Source organism: Arvicola amphibius, chromosome 10, assembly GCF_903992535.2.
Source record: "Arvicola amphibius chromosome 10, mArvAmp1.2, whole genome shotgun sequence".
NCBI lineage: Eukaryota > Metazoa > Chordata > Mammalia > Rodentia > Cricetidae > Arvicola > Arvicola amphibius.
In genome coordinates this window covers 108,708,947-108,728,189 of record NC_052056.1, presented here as the reverse complement: position 1 = coordinate 108,728,189, position 19,243 = coordinate 108,708,947, and the positions used below count along the sequence as shown (strand labels likewise).

The 19,243-nt window shown below is 47.4% G+C and overlaps 1 protein-coding gene across 2 annotated transcripts in view; it reads left to right on the top strand.

The window, feature by feature from the left end:
- The first annotated feature begins 532 nt into the window (after positions 1 to 532).
- The window catches only part of Mtus2 (microtubule associated scaffold protein 2), a 239,542-nt gene continuing 220,831 nt past the window's right edge, over positions 533 to 19,243 (top strand). For both annotated transcript variants that reach the window (XM_038346058.1, XM_038346056.1), the window contains exons 1-2: positions 533 to 2,680; positions 7,266 to 7,506. In XM_038346058.1, coding sequence (XP_038201986.1) covers positions 533 to 2,680; positions 7,266 to 7,506 — 2,389 coding nt within the window. The remainder of the gene's footprint in view (positions 2,681 to 7,265; positions 7,507 to 19,243) is intronic.

The following is a 19,243-nucleotide window of genomic DNA, read 5'->3' as shown; positions in this document are numbered from 1 at the left end:
ATGAAAATAACAGCAAAGATTACGTCTATGTGATTATTGTCTGTGTCTCGTGTGTGTGTGTGTGTGTGTGTGTGTGTTGGGGGAGTTGTTGGTTTTTCAAGACAAGGTCTCTCTGTGTAACACCTCTGGCTGTCCTGGAACTCATACTGTAGAACAGGCTGGCCTTGAACTCACAGAGAAACACAGAGATCCGCCTGCCTCTCCTCACCCCCAAGTGCTGGGATTAAAGGCGCGCATCACCGCCCAGCCCTTGCATGTGTCTCTTACTGCTGTCTTCTCTCTAGAGTGACTGTATTTTTATTTCTTTGCAGGTCTCATGGACTGAGCAATTTTCACTGAGCAGCAATGGAGCATAGTGAGCTGTTTTGCTACGTGTCAAGACAATGGTTGGTTCCAAAGCTTGTCTGAAGAGGTTCAAAGTGGTGTCTAGATGTGACATTCTCAGAAGAGGACAGGCAATGCGAGGGCTGCTTTCTGCCCTGAAGCTTGAAGGGGGACTGCATGGCTAGCCGCCCTCACTGAAGAGGTGACCATGAGTATCCCACTGGCTGCAAAGAAGTCCTGTTTCGGTCAGTTGAGAGATCACCAAGAGCGGGCAAGAAATAATAACGGGAGCACTGTAAGCATGGGTGATCCAAATGCCAATCAAATCACGCTGGAGGTCAGCTCCTCCCACGATGAGCCCGGGACGTGTGATCTCGATGCTGAGATTGGAAATGCAAATTTAAGCAGGCCACAATGCCACAGCCACTCCCAGAAGGAGCCCTCTCTACTGCAGGGCTTTGGGTTAGGGTCTCAGGCTGGCTCCACCAGCCTGAGGGATTTCCAGCCTTCTCTGGCTGTTCACAGACTACTGGGTGAAGAACACGCGGGGAAAAGAGGTATCCTACAGACCCCCCAGAGTGTCCAGGGACCGAGTCTATCCTCCTGGAGGAATGCAGTGGGGCAAGCCGGTCCAGAGGTTTCGACTAAAAGGGATGCTGAAATCCCCCGGCACACTCCCAAGGACAAATTGGCAAAGACCCTTGACAATGAAGAACTGAAAAGAGCGGGCGGCTCAGGAGCTGCAGCTGGCAGACTCATTCGGGAGACTCAGCAGCCCGCAGGGCTGGATACCTCAGAGCCACAGGGCCCTGTGCCTGGGCGTGGGGCGGGGCCGCAGGGCACATCAGCTGGTCACTCTCCAGGGACAGTTTTTTCTCTTGGTGAGGGTACCTCAGATGGGAAATACATGCGTCCTCCTAAACCATCTACCTCAGAAGCCAGGGGGTCCATCCCATCAGATGCCAAGGTGGAGGGGAGACGTGACCTGGACGGTTACAGCGAAGGTATCGCTTGCCCAGAATGGACTCCCAATTCGGGTTCAGCCCCGAAGGAAATTTCCAGCCTCGGTTATCCAGATACGCATGTAGGTCAAGGAGCAGGGGAGCCCCAAGTGGAACTCAAATATATCCAACCCAGAAAGGAGCAGGGACTAAAGTCAGCCCAGGCACAGGGCCTGGGATGCCACGAGGAAAAAAGTGTGTCACCCATGGAGAGGAAGGAACTATGTGAGAAAGCACAAGAAGCCACAAGTCAGCTGGACAGCAGCCACCATCAGCAGGGAGTGGGAGAAAGCAGCGGCCAGGAAGAAATGACGGCGGTCAGAACTGGTGTGGAGGGGTCTCAGCAAGCCATCCCTGCACAGGGTGCTGCTCCTTCTGGAGAGGGAGCTACTAGATTCAGCGGCAAAACGTCACCAGGTGAAGGCAGAAGGGTGAGACAAACATCCAGCGACCTTGCACCCGGCGACGGCTGCCTAGCTTCTGTTCTCCATGATCCGACTAAAAGCCTGCCCTCTGAGGTCAGCAGAGAGGAGAGGAGGCAGGGCAGCAGTAGTGGGGGCAGTGCCAAGGCACTGGACTTGGGTCCTTCTGCAGGAGGGAGCAGAGCCAAGGCCTCCTCTGAGCTCTTGGGCCCTCGCACTGACGCCGTGGACGCCAGAGAGAGCAGAGAGACAGTACCTGTAACTGAAAATAGGAGCCTTCTAGAAAACGCAGCCCAAACCGAAGTTGCTCCATCCGGAGGAGATTCGGTTTTCAGGACCCCAGCTCCCCTCCACCCAGAGACAACTGTGAACTTGCCTGGCCACTCCACTCCCCCAGGGAGCAGTTCTCAGGTCAGTGTGGACATGGGGTCACCCTCGGTGGCCTTGTCCCCCACTGATGGCGGGCAGGTGTTGAACACATCCCTGAAAGTGCCTGACAAAAGCACCTGCCCAAGTGGGATCCCCAAGCCTCTCACACATCCCAAGGACACACCTTCCTCCCAGGAAGCAACCGAGAAACTGGAGACGGAGAAAGCAGAAGAAAGGATGGAGACAAAGCCGGTCATTATGCCGAAGCCCAAACATGTGAGGCCCAAGATCATCACGTACATCCGTAGGAACCCCCAGGCCCTGGGTCAGGGCGATGCCTCACTGGTCCCTGTGGGGCTTCCGTACGCCCCTCCTGCATGTGGCATGCCTCTTCCGCAAGAGGAGAAGACAGCGAACCGTGACCTCCAGCCATCTGCCAACATGTATGAGAAATTCAAGCCCGACCTGCAAAAGCCGAGGGTCTTTCCCTCTGGACTGATGGTGTCTGGGATCAAGCCCCCAGGGCATCATTTCAGTCAGATGAACGAAAAGTTTCTGCAGGAGGTAAGAGGGAGGCCTTGTAAAATGAGCTATACATTTGTGGTTTTAAGTCTGGCTTTTTGTCCCCCCCAGTGAAATCTGGAACCAAAATGACCTCTGTAAGTGAACCATAGATGCACAGGGACAGGCTTGCACCAAAGTAGAAACTTGTTCCTGGAAGAGGCTCTCTAGAACACAGTGTGCTAGCAAGGCTGAGTGGACCCAGTATCTAAGGAGGTTCATGTACGTTTTACCGAGCACAAGCCGTGGAATTAGACAAGGGCTTGTTTAAGCCAGCTTCATGTTTAAGTACGGGAGTAGCAATCGATGAGCCAGGCCAAAGCAAGGGAAAGGCTGAAAAAATTGAGTGTTCAAACTGAGCAGACTAATGCTTTGGTGGGGAGTCTTTCACTTCGGAGAAAGCCTTGTGCTGAGCCGTATGCAGTGGTACTCACCTGTGAACCTAGCATTCACGAGGCCAAGAAAGGAAAACCGAGTCCCAGGCCAGCCTGTGAAACTGGGTGAAACCCTGCATCAGAAAATACAATGGAAAGTCTTACATTAACGTATGCAAAATAGTAGCGAGACAGACTACTCTAACCTCTTTGTTTGCAGTAAGAGCAGGAGTGGTTGCTACTTTGTGGCACATTTGCTGTGCCCTGAGCCCAACCTGGGCTGGGTGTCCTAGAGCACACAAGGAAGCAAGCTGAGCAAACCATGAGAAAGTCAGTGAGCGGGGCTCCTCCAGGCTCGGTTCCTGCTTCCAGGTTCCTGCTTGCCGGGTTCTTGCCTTGCATTGCTGACCTGACTTCCCTGCATACTGGACTGACTGTGACCAGGAATAAGCCCTTTGCTCCTCAAGTTGGTTTCGGTTGTTTTGTCAAAGTAGGGGAGAATTGAGTTGGCAGCGCCTTTAGCAGGCTGTCCTTTCACTTCATGCCAGCCTGGCATCGTCCCAAGAGCTGAGCTGTGTTTGCCAAGGCCAGAAGGATCCCTGATGAAGGCTGGGATGGCATACACATCAACAAATGGCTTGAGAGTCTGGCCTTTTTTGTGCTTCCTTCTGTCTGAGCCTATAGGCAGCTCTGCTTCTTAAAGCCTAGCTAGCGCTCCGAATTCAGGTTTGTAGCAATTCTGTCTTAAGCTGTTAGCATCCAGTGATCTTATAGACAGAACATTAGTGACATCAGGAAAAATGCAGCTGTCCGTAGCTGTCTACTCCTCTGGGAGTAACCCCTAATAAATTCATTTTACTTATAAAGCAGGATGAGCTTTAAGCAGCCATTTAAATTATTTTGTGTGTGTGTGTGTGAGAGTGTTTTGCCTGCATGTGGGGCTGTGCACCGTTTGTATGTTGTACCTGTGGAGGCCAGAAGAGGGCGTCATATCCCCTGCAACTGGAGTTGCAGATAGTCACGAGCTGTGGCCTGTGAACCCCAACCCAGGTCCCCCTAACCACTGAGCCATCTCTCTCCAGCTCCTTTCAGGAGTCATTTTTGGGAGCTCTTGATGATATGCCAATTTGAGTGCAGATAACTCATTTTCTATCTCCCCAGAGAAAACTCATGCACAATGAGCCCAGGGAAAATAGGGTAAGACAGAGCAGGAGGGGTCTGTGGCGGGAGAAATTTGTTTGCATTATATCCTTTGGTTTTTAGGACTGTGCTTGAAATCTGAGGAGTCTTTCGTGGACTCATAGAGTTTTCTCTAAACATACCCCCAACCGGAGAAGGAGGTCGGTGGCATGCTTGTGTCGATTGCTGTGCTCAAACCTACAGAACCTGTCTTGTTTTGTCGTGGAGACGAAAGAAAAGTAGGATTTCCAGGTTTAATTAAAAATGCATACACTAGTCACGAAACGCAAAATTTTCACCTTGGAAAAGAGTTTATGCTTGCATTACCTTTCTTTTTTCTTTCTTGTCACTGACAAAATACCTGGCAGCTGCATCCTAAGGATGCTGGAGAGAGAGAGAGTCTCAGTCCATCGTGGGGGGGCGGGGGGGGGGGGGAGAAGCAGCCCGTAAGGAGCAACTGTCAAGATTCATCTGGAAAGGCCTAGTTCGGTCTTGTAGACCCTACTACCTCTTAGCTTTCAGTAGCGGGGCCACCATCTTGGAATCAAGCCCTCAGCACAAGAAGAGCTACAGAGGATGTTTCTGATGTTTGCCACCAGACGATTACCCAGCAAAACGGTAGGCATGGCCAGCCCTGGAATCAGTAAAGCCGGTGTTGAATGACGGAATAGTGGGCTCTGACATTCCCGGTTCTGAAGAATCAGATCAGGACGTTACAGTCCTAAAACCCTTACTTACGGACGCGTGGCACCCAACATTTTTTAAAAAGAAGGGTCCAGAAAAGAAGTCGGAGATGGCTAGTGAGACAACAATGATGATAACAATTGTGTCCCAGGGCAGATGGTGAATGTTCTTTCCGAGGAAGGGAATTCACCCAGCCAGAGTACAGCCTCATAGTCAGGCGTGTTTCACAGTGTGATCATAATGAAACTTTAAGTACCTAATCTTTTGTTTCAGTGATGTCAGTTTAAAGAACTTTGGAGCCGGGCGGTGGTGGCGCACGCCTTTAATCCCAGCACTCGGGAGGCAGAGGCAGGCGGATCTCTGTGAGTTCGAGACCAGCCTGGTCTACAAGAGCTAGTTCCAGGACAGGCTCTAAAGCCACAGAGAAACCCTGTCTCGAAAAACCAAAAAAAAAAAAAATAAAATAAAAAAAATAAAGAACTTTGTATCCATTTCAGCATTCAAAGGGAATCAAAATAGGACTTGTGCCTTCAACAGCTCAAATCAAAGCTTCTAGAGGCCCTGTTAAAAGATATTGTGAAATACCTGTAATTCCCGAACACAGCAGCTTGATCTACAGCCCAAATTCCGGGTTAGAGCAAAACTAATTAATAGAGGTATCTACTCAGACATTGCTCCAGAACTGTTTTTTTAAAAATTATAACTTAAGTAGACTATGCTATTTCTTTCTGCTTGCTTAATATAAAGAAACAATGAATTGGAAAGCAGGTCAGGGGTAGAGTTGTACCCCTAGCACCCAAATCCCAAATTGTGTGAGAACAGACATTCTGAGAGCAGGATGTAGTTATATCGTTATGAATTATATTCTGTATTATATATGTACATATATACACACACATGATTACTACAGATTGTATTCTGAGTTGTTAAGTACAGGGAAAATTAATAATATGTTATTAGCAGAGGAAATGGTGAAGGGCAGCACGATTACTTAACAAATATTTATGTGTAGACATTGCTGACACAGTCTCTGAACTGGGCAGCCCATGGGACTCTTGCCTAGATCGGTTGTCCCAGAGGAATCTATCCAAATATTCCTTAGAGCATCCAGCATCCATTTTCATTCATGTGTGTGTGTGTGAGTGTGTGTGTGTGCATGTGCACAATATTTGTGTGTGCCTGTGTGTATGTGCCTGTGACTGCATGTGCACAAGTGTTAGTGTGTGTGTGCTTGTGTACCTGTGAGTGTGCATGTGTGTGCATATGAGTGTGCACGTGCACAAATGTGTGTGCGCCTGCATGTGAGTGCATGTGCACAAGTGTTAGTATGTGCATGTGTGTGAATGTGCATGTGTACAAGTGTGAGTGTGTGTATGAGTGCATGTGAGTGTGTGAGTGTGCGTGTGAGTGTGTGCATGTGTGTGAGTGTGCGTGTGTGTGTGTGTGTGTACGGCACACGAGTGGCGGTCAGAAGACAACTTGCAGGAGCCAGTTCTCTCCTTCCATCTAGTGAATCCCTGGTATTGAACTCAAGTCATCAGGCAGAGCAGCATCTTTACCCACCGAGCCATCTCACTGGGCCCCAAAGCTAGTTTTAATTATGTAAATATACAGTATAGGCCTACAAATTTTTAAATATTAACTTCTCTATTTTTGCAAGTAAACATTTCTCCCTTACTAACACTAGGTTTTAAATGTTCTGTTGGTTAAATACAATACGATAGTTAATTTACGTAAGATTACTGAGAATAAGATGATTTTTTTTTCTCCATAGGTATAAGGAAGGTTTTAAGCGTTTTTGAGCATTTGATAGAGTTTATCTCTTTGTTTCATTACCATTATTTATTTTATTTTTTAAGATCTATTTGTGTTTCGTGTGTATGGGTGTTTTGCCTGCCTGTGTGTATATGCACCATGTGTGTGCAGTGCCTGAGAGGGCCAAAAGCGGGTGACAGATCCCCAGTTGGTTGTGAGACACCATGGTGGGTGCTGGAAGCCCAGCCCCAGTCCTCTGCTAGAGCTGCAATTGCTCTAACTGCTGAACCTTCCTCCAGCCCCGACACTGTTCCTTTAATAAGTAGTCACTCAAATTTCAGTGCATTTATAACAATGAACTTGAGAAGAAATCTTTAAATTAAGTTCTGTTTCTCTCCCTAAGAAACACAGGTTGGTAGACTATTACAGCCGGCAGGGACTGGAGAGCTCACTCAGCTGTAGTGTCGTCATAGAGATGAGGACACTGGGCTGAGAGACAGCACTTGACCAAGGAGCTAATGGCATCATGGTGCTGTCATCTGGGCATCGGTCTCCTGCCCCTGTTTAGACTCAGGCACTCTGCTCTCTCGTCGTAGGTCACAGACCACCCTGGGAAAGAAGACTTTTGCTCTCCTCCCTACACCCATTATGAAGTCCCTCCCACTTTCTACCGCTCGGCCATGCTCCTTAAGCCCCAGTTGGGACTGGGTGCAATGTCCCGACTCCCGTCTACCAAAAGCAGGATCCTGATCGCAAGCCAGAGGTCTTCCACGAGTGCCATTCACCCACCCGGACCAATAACAACAGCTGCCGGTTTCTACGGTTCTGATCCTTCAGGTAATTAAGCCTAACAATGGCTCTCGTTTCCTGTTGCGCGTTTAATATTAACTATGAACTATTGCAGCTGTCTACTTCTGAATGCTTCTAATTCTTAAAGAAGCCCTCCCTCACCCCTCCGTCTGTCTGTAGACGTGGATGTTCCTGAGAACTCACCTGTTGGGGCCGTCATCTTCCGTGCCATCTTCACGTCAGTGGTCCCCCTATTGTCACCTCCTGACTTCTTCCAATTTCTCCTTTCTTTAAAACTCCTGTAGACTCAGAAGACTTGATCTGGAGGTTAGTTTTAATTGCTAGAAGAGAGTCTCAGTGAGGGATTGTCTAGATCAGGTTGGCTTGTGTACATGTCTATGTGAGATTGTCTTCATGACGTCAGTTGACCTGGGAAGAACCAGCCCACTGAGGGCAGCACCATTCCCTGGACTCAGGGTCCCGAATTGTGGAAGAGTGATGGCTACCACTGTTTATTTTATAGCCCTTGAGATAATATTAGTATTTACATTTTGTGTACAGAAGTCTGCATGTTATTCTTAAGATAAATTATTCAAAATTAATTATTGTGTAAAAGTATACTTAAACTTAAAAAAATGTGCTTATCTTTTTCACTTTATGTACATGACTGTTTGCCTGCATGTATACATATGTACCACAGGCATGAAGCACCCACTGAGGCCAGAAGAGAGCATCAGATTCCCCTGTAATTGAAGTTAACAGAATATTGTGAGTGGTCTTGTGGATGCTGAGAATAGAACCCTTGTCCTTCAAACGACCAACAAATTCTCTTAACCTCTGCATCATCTCTCCAGCCCATTTGAACTTTTTTTTTTTAAGGCCAAACTAACTTTCTGGAAAATTTATAGCTGTTATTTTTGCTGTAGAGTTCCACGAAAGTCCCATGTCCTCGGCTCTGTTGGAGTTTCACCTTCTCATCGTGGAGCCAAGTTTCACCTGTCACTCAGAATGGCCTAGAACTCACTCTGCGTGCCAGACTGGACTCAACGCTCTCCTGTGTCTTCCTCCTGAGTGCTGGGGTTACAGATGCCAGTCACCGTGCACCATGAGCACGGCGATTATAGTTGGAGAGAAACTTCTTCATCTCTTTGCTCTTTATCACGTTGTGAATTGTCACGCACTCAGAGAGAGTTATTGATGGCCTTAGTCTTTTTTTTTTATAAGCTTCTGTCTTTGTAGTTCCCGTGACAGCTGTATATCTTAATGGAATGGCCTATGCTTGGAACCGGTACAAGTCCACCATGATTCAGACAGTAGGCAACGGTTCCTGGGGGGGGGGGGGGGGTGGGGGTGGCTGTCAGCACTGGTCCTGGTGTGGAGACAAAGCAATCAACACAGGAAAACATCCTGCCCTCTGGGAGCTGAAAGTTTAAAATCTGAGGCTGACTGAAGTCAGTCAGTTCCGTGGTCGGTTGTGGTAAATAGGTAATGCTGAAGACATGAAACATTGGTGAAGGAGGAAGAGGAGGGTCTGGGCCAGAGGAAGGGGATGGACATTTTGAACAGAGCGATCAGAAAGGCCTTCCTGAGAAAGTGTCTTTTAAGCCACTCTCGAGGGAAGAGGAGGGGGAGACCCTGGTGGATGCCTGCAATATTGCCTTCCCGGCAGAGGGAGGAGCCAGTGCAAGGCTCCACCCCCAAGGAAGCTAGAAGGGAAAGGCACCAGAGAGGAGAGTGGCAGGGGAGTGGTATCAGGATGGAGGAGTTGGGGTCTTATAAAACCTCACAACGTTGTGGGGATTTGGCTCACTGTGAGTCAGCCCTTGAAGCGCTTGGAGCCAGGATGGCATGGTCCAGCTCTAGTTTAAGCAAGAAGTCCTTGACTGTGTTGTGGAAAGCAGACCACCCAATAGTTCACATTGTAGGACTCGTTTCTGGAGTCTGTGCTGAGTGACTGTGTATTCACAAGGTCTCTCCGTTTGGGCTGTGGGGATATGGAACAAATTCAAGCTGTTGTGGGTTGTGACAAGTTTTATCCTTGGCTGCCTAGCAACCCATCTCAAAAAATCACCCTCAGTCTTGGGTGGTTTTTCCTTTTTATTCCGGGATTGATAGTCACTGAGAGCAGTGGTTCTCAACCTTCCTAATGCTGTGACCCTTTAATATGGTTCCTCATGTTGTGGTGACCGCCAACTATAACACTATTTTTGCTGCTACTTCATAACTTTAATTTTGCTACTGTTATGAATCGTAATGGAAATGTCTGATATGCAATCCCTGTGAAAGTCATTTGACCCCATAGAGAGCATGACCCACAGGTCTCAGGGCATTCTGAGACTGCAATGGAAGTTCTTGAATAGTCTGTCCTCAAGATGTGAAGACGCTCTGCTGCTGCCTCACACACCCTAGGTATCTTGAGCATCCCAAACACTGCCTTCCACTCCTCCTCTGTTCACATTCCTCCTTCCTGTGAGTGCACTGGAAACTGCCTCCGGGCAGACAGCCAAAGTCATGGGGGGTGTACTGAGCTCACGTTCTTTCCTCTCAAGGGCCACAACCCTGCCAGGGCTCGTCTGCCGTTGCTGAGAACGCCAGTTGCGTGTGTTTGCACACATGTTGATTGTCCTCATTTCCTAGCTCTTCACGGCAGACTCTATGCTGTTGATGCCTCTTAGGTAGGATGTCCTTTACATAATTACAAAAGCTTTTGGCTCCGGTGGCATTCATGTCGCTAATGAATACAAAGTTCTGCTTCTGTGTCTACGCTTTTAGTCCTCGATTATTTACTTGGTGCTTGTTTGTCCTGAATGAAGACTGTCTTTGGTGTGTGTCACTACATGTGGTTTTGTGTTTAACCACCCCGTCTTTGGCGCATGTCTGCACATGGTTGTGGTTTTGTGTTTAACCACTGTTCATCCTCTGTAGATCTGGATTCTCTGTCCTGCCTACTGGGCATCTTCATACCTGTTTACAAGGTGTCGCCCAAAGCTCTGCAGAGCATGACGCTGGCAAGAGTGCTGGTGACAGCGTGGATGCTCCCTCTGTGACCCAGCATTTACACATTTCCAGTGTCAAGTGAGCTCTTGTGTTCTAGAAATCTAAGAAGTGGTTTGATGCGCGAATCCTAATACGTTAACTGTGTTTTTTTTTTTTCCCCAGCCCAAGTAGGAAGTCTCTTAAGGGTCTTGTAGCCCTGTAAGCTCTGAGTTAGTCAGGGGAGGCCCCGGTGCCTCCATTCCTCTGCTGGGTTTGCAGGCACCTGGGTATAATGCAATGGTCTGAAAGAAGTGGACAGACAGATTGCACCATCCCGCGCCACCCCGTGCCACCCGCGCCATCCCGCGCCACCCCATGCCACCCGCGCCATCCTGCGCCACCCCATACCACCCGCGCCATCCCGCGTCACCCCATACCACCCCGTGCCACCCCGTGCCACCCCGCACCATCCCGTGCCATCCCGCGCCATCCCGCACCATCCCGTGCCATCCCGTGCCTTCCTGCACCATCCCACAGTGCAGCTCCTTCAAGGGTTCCTGTCTCATAGCCACTGCTATTTCCTAAGACTTACAGATTGTGATGTGACCACGTGAAGAATCAGCAGACCCAAGGGCTTCCTGATTCTTAAATCTTTTCTGATTTTTTTTTTTTTGAGGCCAGCTCTTTCTGACTCCAAAGTCATCTCGAAAACCAAGCTATTGCCGTCCTCTGGCCTGAGTGTGAAACTCAAGACATTTGGGCGCTCGGAGCACAAAGGGGCTCCAGATCCTTTTGTATGGGCATAAAGTCTGTTCGGTGGAGGCCATGCTTGTCCACAGAGGAGTTTACAATTACCGCTCCACTTCAAGAGTTAGGAGAAGACCCTGCTTTTCTACACTGTCTTTTTAAAGCTCTGTATGTTTTATGGTCTTTCTTCGAAAACAAATCTTTAATGCCCCCAACATGCAGAATTTGTTAACCTACCAAGTGTGCCGGGTGGCAAAATGTAATTTGCTTGCGTGGGTAATGTATTTGAAACACATTCATTTTTCTCCCTGAAAGCATAGTGCTTTTATATGAGGCAATGCAAGAAAGAAATGTAATATTTTTCTGATAGGAGCAGTTGAGGCGTTGAAAGATTTTTTTTGAAGGATAGATGATAAAACTTCATTCTATAAATAGCTAGAGACATTCAATCAGCTAAGCCGGAACACTTTCTCTCAAGATGTAGGCATCAATGGTATAGATTCTGATTATTAAAATAAAATTTATTTTGGATTTTGACATGCTCTGCAGACATTCTTGCAGGGACTTTTTAAAAAAAAGGGTCAATCTCACCAAGTTTAGAAAGTGAAGAAATTATTAACATAATTTGAAAAGCAAATAAATGGAATTGGAATATTTGAAACCAGCCCTGTTCAGTTGATTGATGATGCAGCTGAAAATTTAGCAAAATACAAGCCTGTGATCAACATCTATGGATAAGAATTCTAAAATGAAGTAAGGTATGGTAGCTCACGGCTTTATCCCAGCACTCGGGAGGCAGAGGCAGGTGGATCTCTGAGTTCAAGGCCAGCCTGGTCTATAGACCTAGTTCTAGGACAGCCAGGGCTACACAGAGAAAGCCTGTCTCAGACAATAAAAAAGAATTCTAGAATGAAAATATTATTTTTCCATCCCAAGACTGCACCGAAGCAAATAATCGTGTTTTGAAATCTCTTGTTGGCATAAGAAAGTGAGTCTTAATTCATTTAGTTGCTCTGTATGGGTGTCTCAGCCTCTGTAGATCAGAGCCTGGCTGGATACTAGGAAGCATGAAGCTTGGACACCCATGGAAACTGTCAGGAAGCTGCTGGCACTGGGCCTGTGCCGAGCAGCATGTATGTTGTGGGACAGTGTTAGCAAAGGAAGGGATTGAGTGGGGACACCCTGGTGGGACACCTGGGGGAGGAACAGGGCCCGGATGACTTCTTAGAGTGGATGCGGTGCAATAAAGAGGCCCCAGAAGAAACACATGACAAAGACATGGGGTTCCGAGTTCCTTAGGAATCAGGCCATTTCTGTGTATAGAAGAGGTGTGTGTGTGTGTGTGTGTGTGTGTGTGTGTGTGAGGGTGGATGTCACTGGACACAAAACCAGATGGGTAAATCGGGGCCAAGTATTGAAGAGAGTTCAGGGCTAGACTAACCTTAAAGGGTTCTTGTTTTGTTTTGCTTGTTGGTGAGGAATTAGGAATCTTTAGGTTTCAAATATGAAATTGACATTGTCTGTTTTGAATATAGGTCAAGGTAGGGGGTGTATGACAAATCTTTCCTCATGGGAGAGCCATGCATGAGAATCCTCATAGAAGAGCATGAGATGCTAATGTTTTATACTTTTTCATATTTCCCAGGTTTTTGTAATGCCACACTTCATTTGCAAATTATTTTTGTTTGTGTTTTATGCACAGGAGTGTTTTTGCCTGCATGTATGGCTGTGCAGTGCATGCATGCATGCAGTGCTCTCAGAGGCCAGAAGAGGGCATCAGATCCCTTGAAATTGGAGTTACAGATGGCTGTGAGCTGCCATGTGGCTGCTGGGAACCGAACCCTGGTCCTTTGCAAGAGCAGCCAGTGCTCATAGCTGCAGAACCATCTCTCTGTACACCCAACGTAGAAACCTTGTTTTTGTGAGCATCGTAGCTTTGAGATGAGGGTCCACACTGTAGAAGTCAGGCTGGTGGAGTGGAGGGGGAGGGATGTGTTCTTAGGGCTCATGCTGATCTTCCTCGGGTCCCTTTTATTAGGTACCAGGTCTGCAATTCTCTGAGCCTCCGTCTTGTTGCCTCTGAAATGGGAAGAATGGCAGAATCAAAAGCTTCCAGCTGCTGACTGAGCTCACCATTAGCTCCTGACATTCAGAAGGCCACTGGTTAATCAGAACCCTTCACTGGGCCTCCAAGGCTCTGGGGCCAGCTTCCCCCTGGCCTTCTCCTGCGAGTCTTTTGGATCCTCTTGTTCTTGTCTCCAGACATACTGACCACTGTGGCCTCCATCACTCCAGGCATGCTGTAGCCTCTCTTTCTGACTTGACAGTCTTGTGCTTACAATGGCCTTCAGAATGCAGTTCCCACAACACCCTCCAAAGCTGACTCGGTCTCATCATTTAATATTTCATCATCCATGTCTCTGCATCTAAGAGACATACAGCTTTGACCGTATCACGGGACAGCAGCCTCTCCTCAACCAGGTACCTTCAACCCACCATCCCCTGTGTTCCTTTCATTGTCTTGGGGAAGGTTTGCCAGATCTTACTTTGCTTTTGCATAATTATTAGCACTCAGCCCTCCGCAATGTGCAGCCGATGAGAACAGAAGGATTTAAAACTTAAGCAGCTGTGAGGGACCAGCCAAGGGTGGGCCATCTGCGTCTGTCTTCTTTCCCCTCCTTCCCCCAGGCTCAGCAGTCATTGGAGAAAGTGGGGGGGGCATAAGAGCAGAGGGTAGGGGAGAGCGGTAAGATGCTGTTTTCTTACCGTGACCATACAAGCACACGCACTCACAACTGTTGTTTCTGCACAAGACCTGTACGCGATCTAGCCACTCAGAAGTCCAGCACGTCCAGGGGAGGAACTGCCCTGTCTCACTCCTCGCTATGCTTCTGTTAGCCGCTAATGGCTGCTGAGTGGGGAGGTGGCCTTTGCTTTGGGTCTGTGACTGCTGGTAGGTTGCCTATGCCCCAGTGGGTGGGTTAAGAGAGCAATGTATTACTGCCACCTAAATTCTGCTCCACTGTGGCGTCTCAGTGATGATTGAATCAGATGGCAAGGGAACATGGCCTAATTGCAATTCTTTTGGCATTTAAAAAAATTTCTCCATTGCAGGAGATTGAACCCAAGGCTTTACAGATACTTGGGCAGGGACTCTACTAAGTTCTGCCTCCAGCTTTTCCTTGGGAAACCTTAAAATGTTTACTTATTCATTCATTTTTACGTGTTTGTGTATGAGCCCGCATGAGTGTATCTGCACTGTGTATATGCTGGAGGCCAAAGGGATGCACTGGAGCCGTGGAGCTAGAGTTACAGACGATTGTGAGCCTCTGTATGGGCGCTGGGAACCACCCGGTGTTCTTAACCCCAGAACTATCTCTGCAGCCCCCTTCTTTGTTATCTTAATGATTCAGATGACCCAGAGACTTAATCTGGAAGCTGCAAAATGAAGCATTTCAGTCTGTTCTGGTGTTCGGCTTGTAATACATCTCACTCTCAAACTATTTCCAACATCAGTGATGTAGACATTGGCTATGGTTGTGTGTACATTGTCCAATGTGTGAACAGGGCTGTCCCAGGCATAAGAGGTGTTTTTGTAAAGAATTTGTGACCCATGAGATTATGGAGCCTGAGCACCATCACCTTGACAGCTGTCTGCAAGGTGTAGACCTAGGAAAGCTGACGGTACAACAAGGTCAGGGAAGATTCATGCCGCAGCTCCAGCACTCGGGCAGAAGGAATTCAGTCTCTGCCCATCTCTTGATCCTACTCAGATCTCAACAGATTGATGCCCACTCACACTGGAAAAGCCTCTGTTCCATTCACCCTGACAATTCAGTTGCTAATTTCTTCTGGAAACACATGCACGGGTAATTTCTAACCCAGGACCCAAATATCTGGTTAACTCTGTATGTATCACTAGCCTTCTAACCCTGTGGGTCAAGTTCACTTCAGAATAGACTGGAAGGGGAGGGAGAAGGAAGAAAACCCAAGGATGAATGATGTCAGCTGCAGCTCCCCTGTGTGACAAAAGCTATCTGATCAATTAACCTATCTGTACTTGTCCAGACAAATGGTCTGGACACTTGCATCTGCCTATTCTTGGCCTCGAGTTACTGTGGGATCTCAAGGTGTCTGTTTTGTTTCTCATTATAGATGAGCCCCGGAATAGTGTCTTTTCTTCAGGTTTTCAGATTCTCAAAGGAGATGTGCCACAGTTTGGTGTTTAACATGACCCCTGAAGTCCATGTGTCCAAGGTCTGTCCCCATGGCCACAATGCAGAGAGACAGTGGAACTTTCGAAAGGTAGGGCCCCGGGTTAGGTCCTTAGGCTGCAGGGTGTGTCCCCTTGAAGGGGTTTGTGCATCTTTGCTCTCTTCCTTTTCTTTTGCCATCAGGACAGGAGGTGCGTATTTTGTTCCCTATGGATATCATTTTGCATCCCCATCAGACAGACCATGGTCTGGCCAATTATAGACGAGCAAGAAGCCTGTTTTTTTTTTTTTCCTAAGGCAGTGTCTGTGCATTTGACACAGCCTAGATTTCAACTGAGTACTTATCAGTTTGGTCTGTGGGCTTATCTGTGAGGGGTTGTCTTGATTGTTAGTTGATAGAAGGGGTTAGTCCATAGTTGATAGAAGGGGTTAGCCCATTGCGGGTGGTGCCATCCTTAGGCAGATGGGTCTGTACTGTATGAGAAAGATAGCTAAACACAAGTACGTATCCTGTCCAGCCAGCCAGCAGCGTCCTCTATGGTTCCTGCTGTACCTCTTTGGTTGTGAAGTGAGTTCTGTGATTAAAGATTTGCTATATGGAAAAGGAAGTAGTTCGTGCCTCGAGTTCCCTCAGTGATGGACTGTAATCTGCAAACTGAAATAAATTCTTTCCTCCTTTAAGTTGCTTTTGTTGGGAGTGTTTTAGCACGGCCACAGAAAGCACACCAGAACAGTTGGTTTTCCTAGACGATCGGCTACAGTGTTGGAAAACTGACCAACGTGGGACTGTGTGTTGTCCTCTAGTCTTCTATTTCTTCCTGTTCCTACACCATGACCTCCAAGGTTCAGAAGGTGGCGAGCATGCAGGGGGCTGGGCAGGCAGAATCTCAGGCTGAGTCAGTGAGCGAGGGAATTGGGTGTGAGCATTGTCTGGATGCCCACTGTGTCCTGGGCTCTCTCTTCTCAGGACCTTCTCCTGCTCCCCTCAGGGCCTCATTCTGGGACTTTCGATTCTGTGGTCTCTGTCTTCGAGGCTTCTCACCTCGCTCCTCCCAGGACCCCATGTTCTGCACTCTTTGGTTTACATGTTTGTTTTGTCTAAGTGCATCCTCAGGAGTTAATTTCCAGAGAAAGAAGGATCAGAGACGGCCACAGGGAGGAGTTTTCAATTTCTGAGGATGATTTTAAGCTTCACCCACTGCACTGAAAGTCATTTTCCAGGCTGGAAATGATTTCTTTTAAGAACTCACAACTTCTGTTGTTCATCAAGAGACATTTTTATGCCAATTTGATAAAAGAAAATTTGCAGGTGACCTGATTTCTTTTTCTTAGGGCGTTTTGTGATTCTCTCTTCTCATTATTGTTTTTGGGTTTCCATGTGTGTGTGTGTGTGTGTGTGTGTGTGTGTGTCTGTGTGTGTGTGTGTGTGTAAATGGGCACACAAACTGGTCATTATGTCAGAAAAGAGGGAGAAGAAGGAGCACTAGTTAGAATAACGACTTGGATCTACTTACTGCTGATAGCCACGCTGTGATCTTGCTACTAACCTCAGTCTCTGTCTCTCTGTTTCTCTCCCCACTTCTCTTCTTCTCTCCATCCCTCTCTCCCCTTTCCCTTCTCTCCCTCCCTCCCTCTAACACTCCCAGATATATTTTTTTTTAATTTAGTGTGGACCATTGCCTTTTGTTTGCATGATTTTTCCTGCCAAATCTTCCTTAGACATTTTAGACTTTTAGACTTGCTTCATTTTCTACCTTCTGCTGAATTTCTGTTTTCCCATTTTTAATGTCGAAGATGCACTCTCCGTTACTCCCAGCTTCCTTCCCTTGCACATTCTCCCTTATGTTATGGTGGCAGCATCTTCTCATATTAATGCGGTGACTTTAAAGGTTGTTAGCATTCTCCTCGTTGTCTCCAGGGCAGTCGCTCTTTCCTCTTCGTGGTTTTGTTTTGGGAAATTTTCCCCACTTCTCCATGATTGTTCACTCCTGGCCATACTGAATGAATTCGGATTCATTTGCGCTAATTCCCCGGGCATCTCTTTCCCCTCATGCTGGGGCTTGGCCAGGGTGGAGGTGGTGTTCAGTCCCTGGGAACTGGGCATCCTGTGCCCGCAGGAACATCTCTCTCCTCCGTGCTCGCTTGCCCTTGGGCTTGTGTCTGCTCACCTGGCTGGCTAGGCTGAAGGTCAGTGGCTGCTTCCTCTGCAGCAGTCAGCTGCCTTCTCACAACCCCTCTTCCTCCTCCTGCAGTCAGGGACCTCCTCTTGCGTTCTCTGTTCCAGAGCAGTTGGAAGACCTGGCTTTGTAAGTATCTGTCTCCTTTCTCGCTCTTGCCTGAGGTTTAAGTCTAGGAATTGCTGAATGGAAAACACTGGGTGATCATTGGCTGGGAGTTTCAATGCTGCCACTTGAAATAGAGCAGCTTTTATTTGAAAACATCTTCCATTGGAGAGAATTAAGGAAAAAAAACCATGTTCTACCCACTTAATCAGTCTGTGGTCTCCATTTCTGCTTAAATGAAGTAAGTACTGGGCACAGCACTTAGGGATCTGGTTAGTATCGTAAAATGCATCTGTGATTGTAAAGGCTTTGATGAAAATTGTGCTTTTAAGTCTAATCCATGGGGAAAAGCCTCTCATTGTTCTCATGGCATGATGCTTGAGTGCTTTCTGTAGCAAATGCAGCAGCTGCGTTCATTCCTCTTCCGACCCGAACTGCCGAAGCCGCTGATCGGGAGCAGATGAGTCGACAGAATCTGCTCATAAGAGTTCTGTGCCTTTGGATTTGCTTCTGAGTTGCTGCAGCCCGTCCTGAAAAATCACTGATGCGATCGAGATCTGAGCACGGTTCTTCAGCTGTGTTTATAAGGCAACAACTCAGGGCCCCAGACAGAACGAGGATTTAGTGAGCCTCGGCTAGCCCAAGGTCACCTCGCGCTCAGCCTGTCTTTCCGGACAGCTGCTATCTGAGCATCGCTACACAGCCTGCTATGTGCAGTGCTGGTATCATTGTGCCTGCGGCTGTTTCCCCTCTGGTGGACGTGCCCTTTGATGCTCATCTCATCTTCCCAACTTGCAGCTCCCATCTCTGACACATCTTCTGGCCATTGCTTTACTCCGGTACAGCGGCAAATATGCCATTTGATATTTGGATCCCACTGCATTAAACCCGATCACTTTCGCTGACATTTATACCTAATAGAAATGCAGATGCAGGTATTGAATTGTACTTACTCAAGAAATCCATAAATGGTTTTTTAAAAATGTTTTATGTGTATTTTGCCTGTGTGTCACCTATGTGCCACCTACATGTCTTCTAATCATAAAGGCTAGAAGAGGATGTGTCAGATACCAACAGACAGTTGCAATCTGCTATGTGGGTGCTGGGATTTGAACCTGGGTCCTCTGGAAGAGCAGTCAGTGCTCTTCACTGCTGAGCTATCTCTTCATCCCTTACTCCAGAAGGTGTATCTTTTCCATTAAATCATCAGAAGATAATAAACTTACAATTAAAATCTCAACTGAAAAGACAGTACACAAATAGGATTATTTGGTCTTATAGATTATTTCTAGCTTTGCAGTATTTTTTTTTCTTAAATCCTTATATGGTTCATAGCTCCCAACACTAACAAAACAAGATACACTTCAGTAAGTAACTCTTGTTTGTTTTCGTTTCTGGCTTTGATATTGAATGGCGCCAGTGAGCCACTACTGTTGATAAGGATTTCTTTTTTTTCTTTTCCCTTAAAGATTTATTTATTTATCTGGGTGTGGTAGCACATACTTTTAAGCCCAGTACTTGGGAAGTAGAGGCAGGTGGATCTCTGTGAGTTTGAGGCCAGCCTGG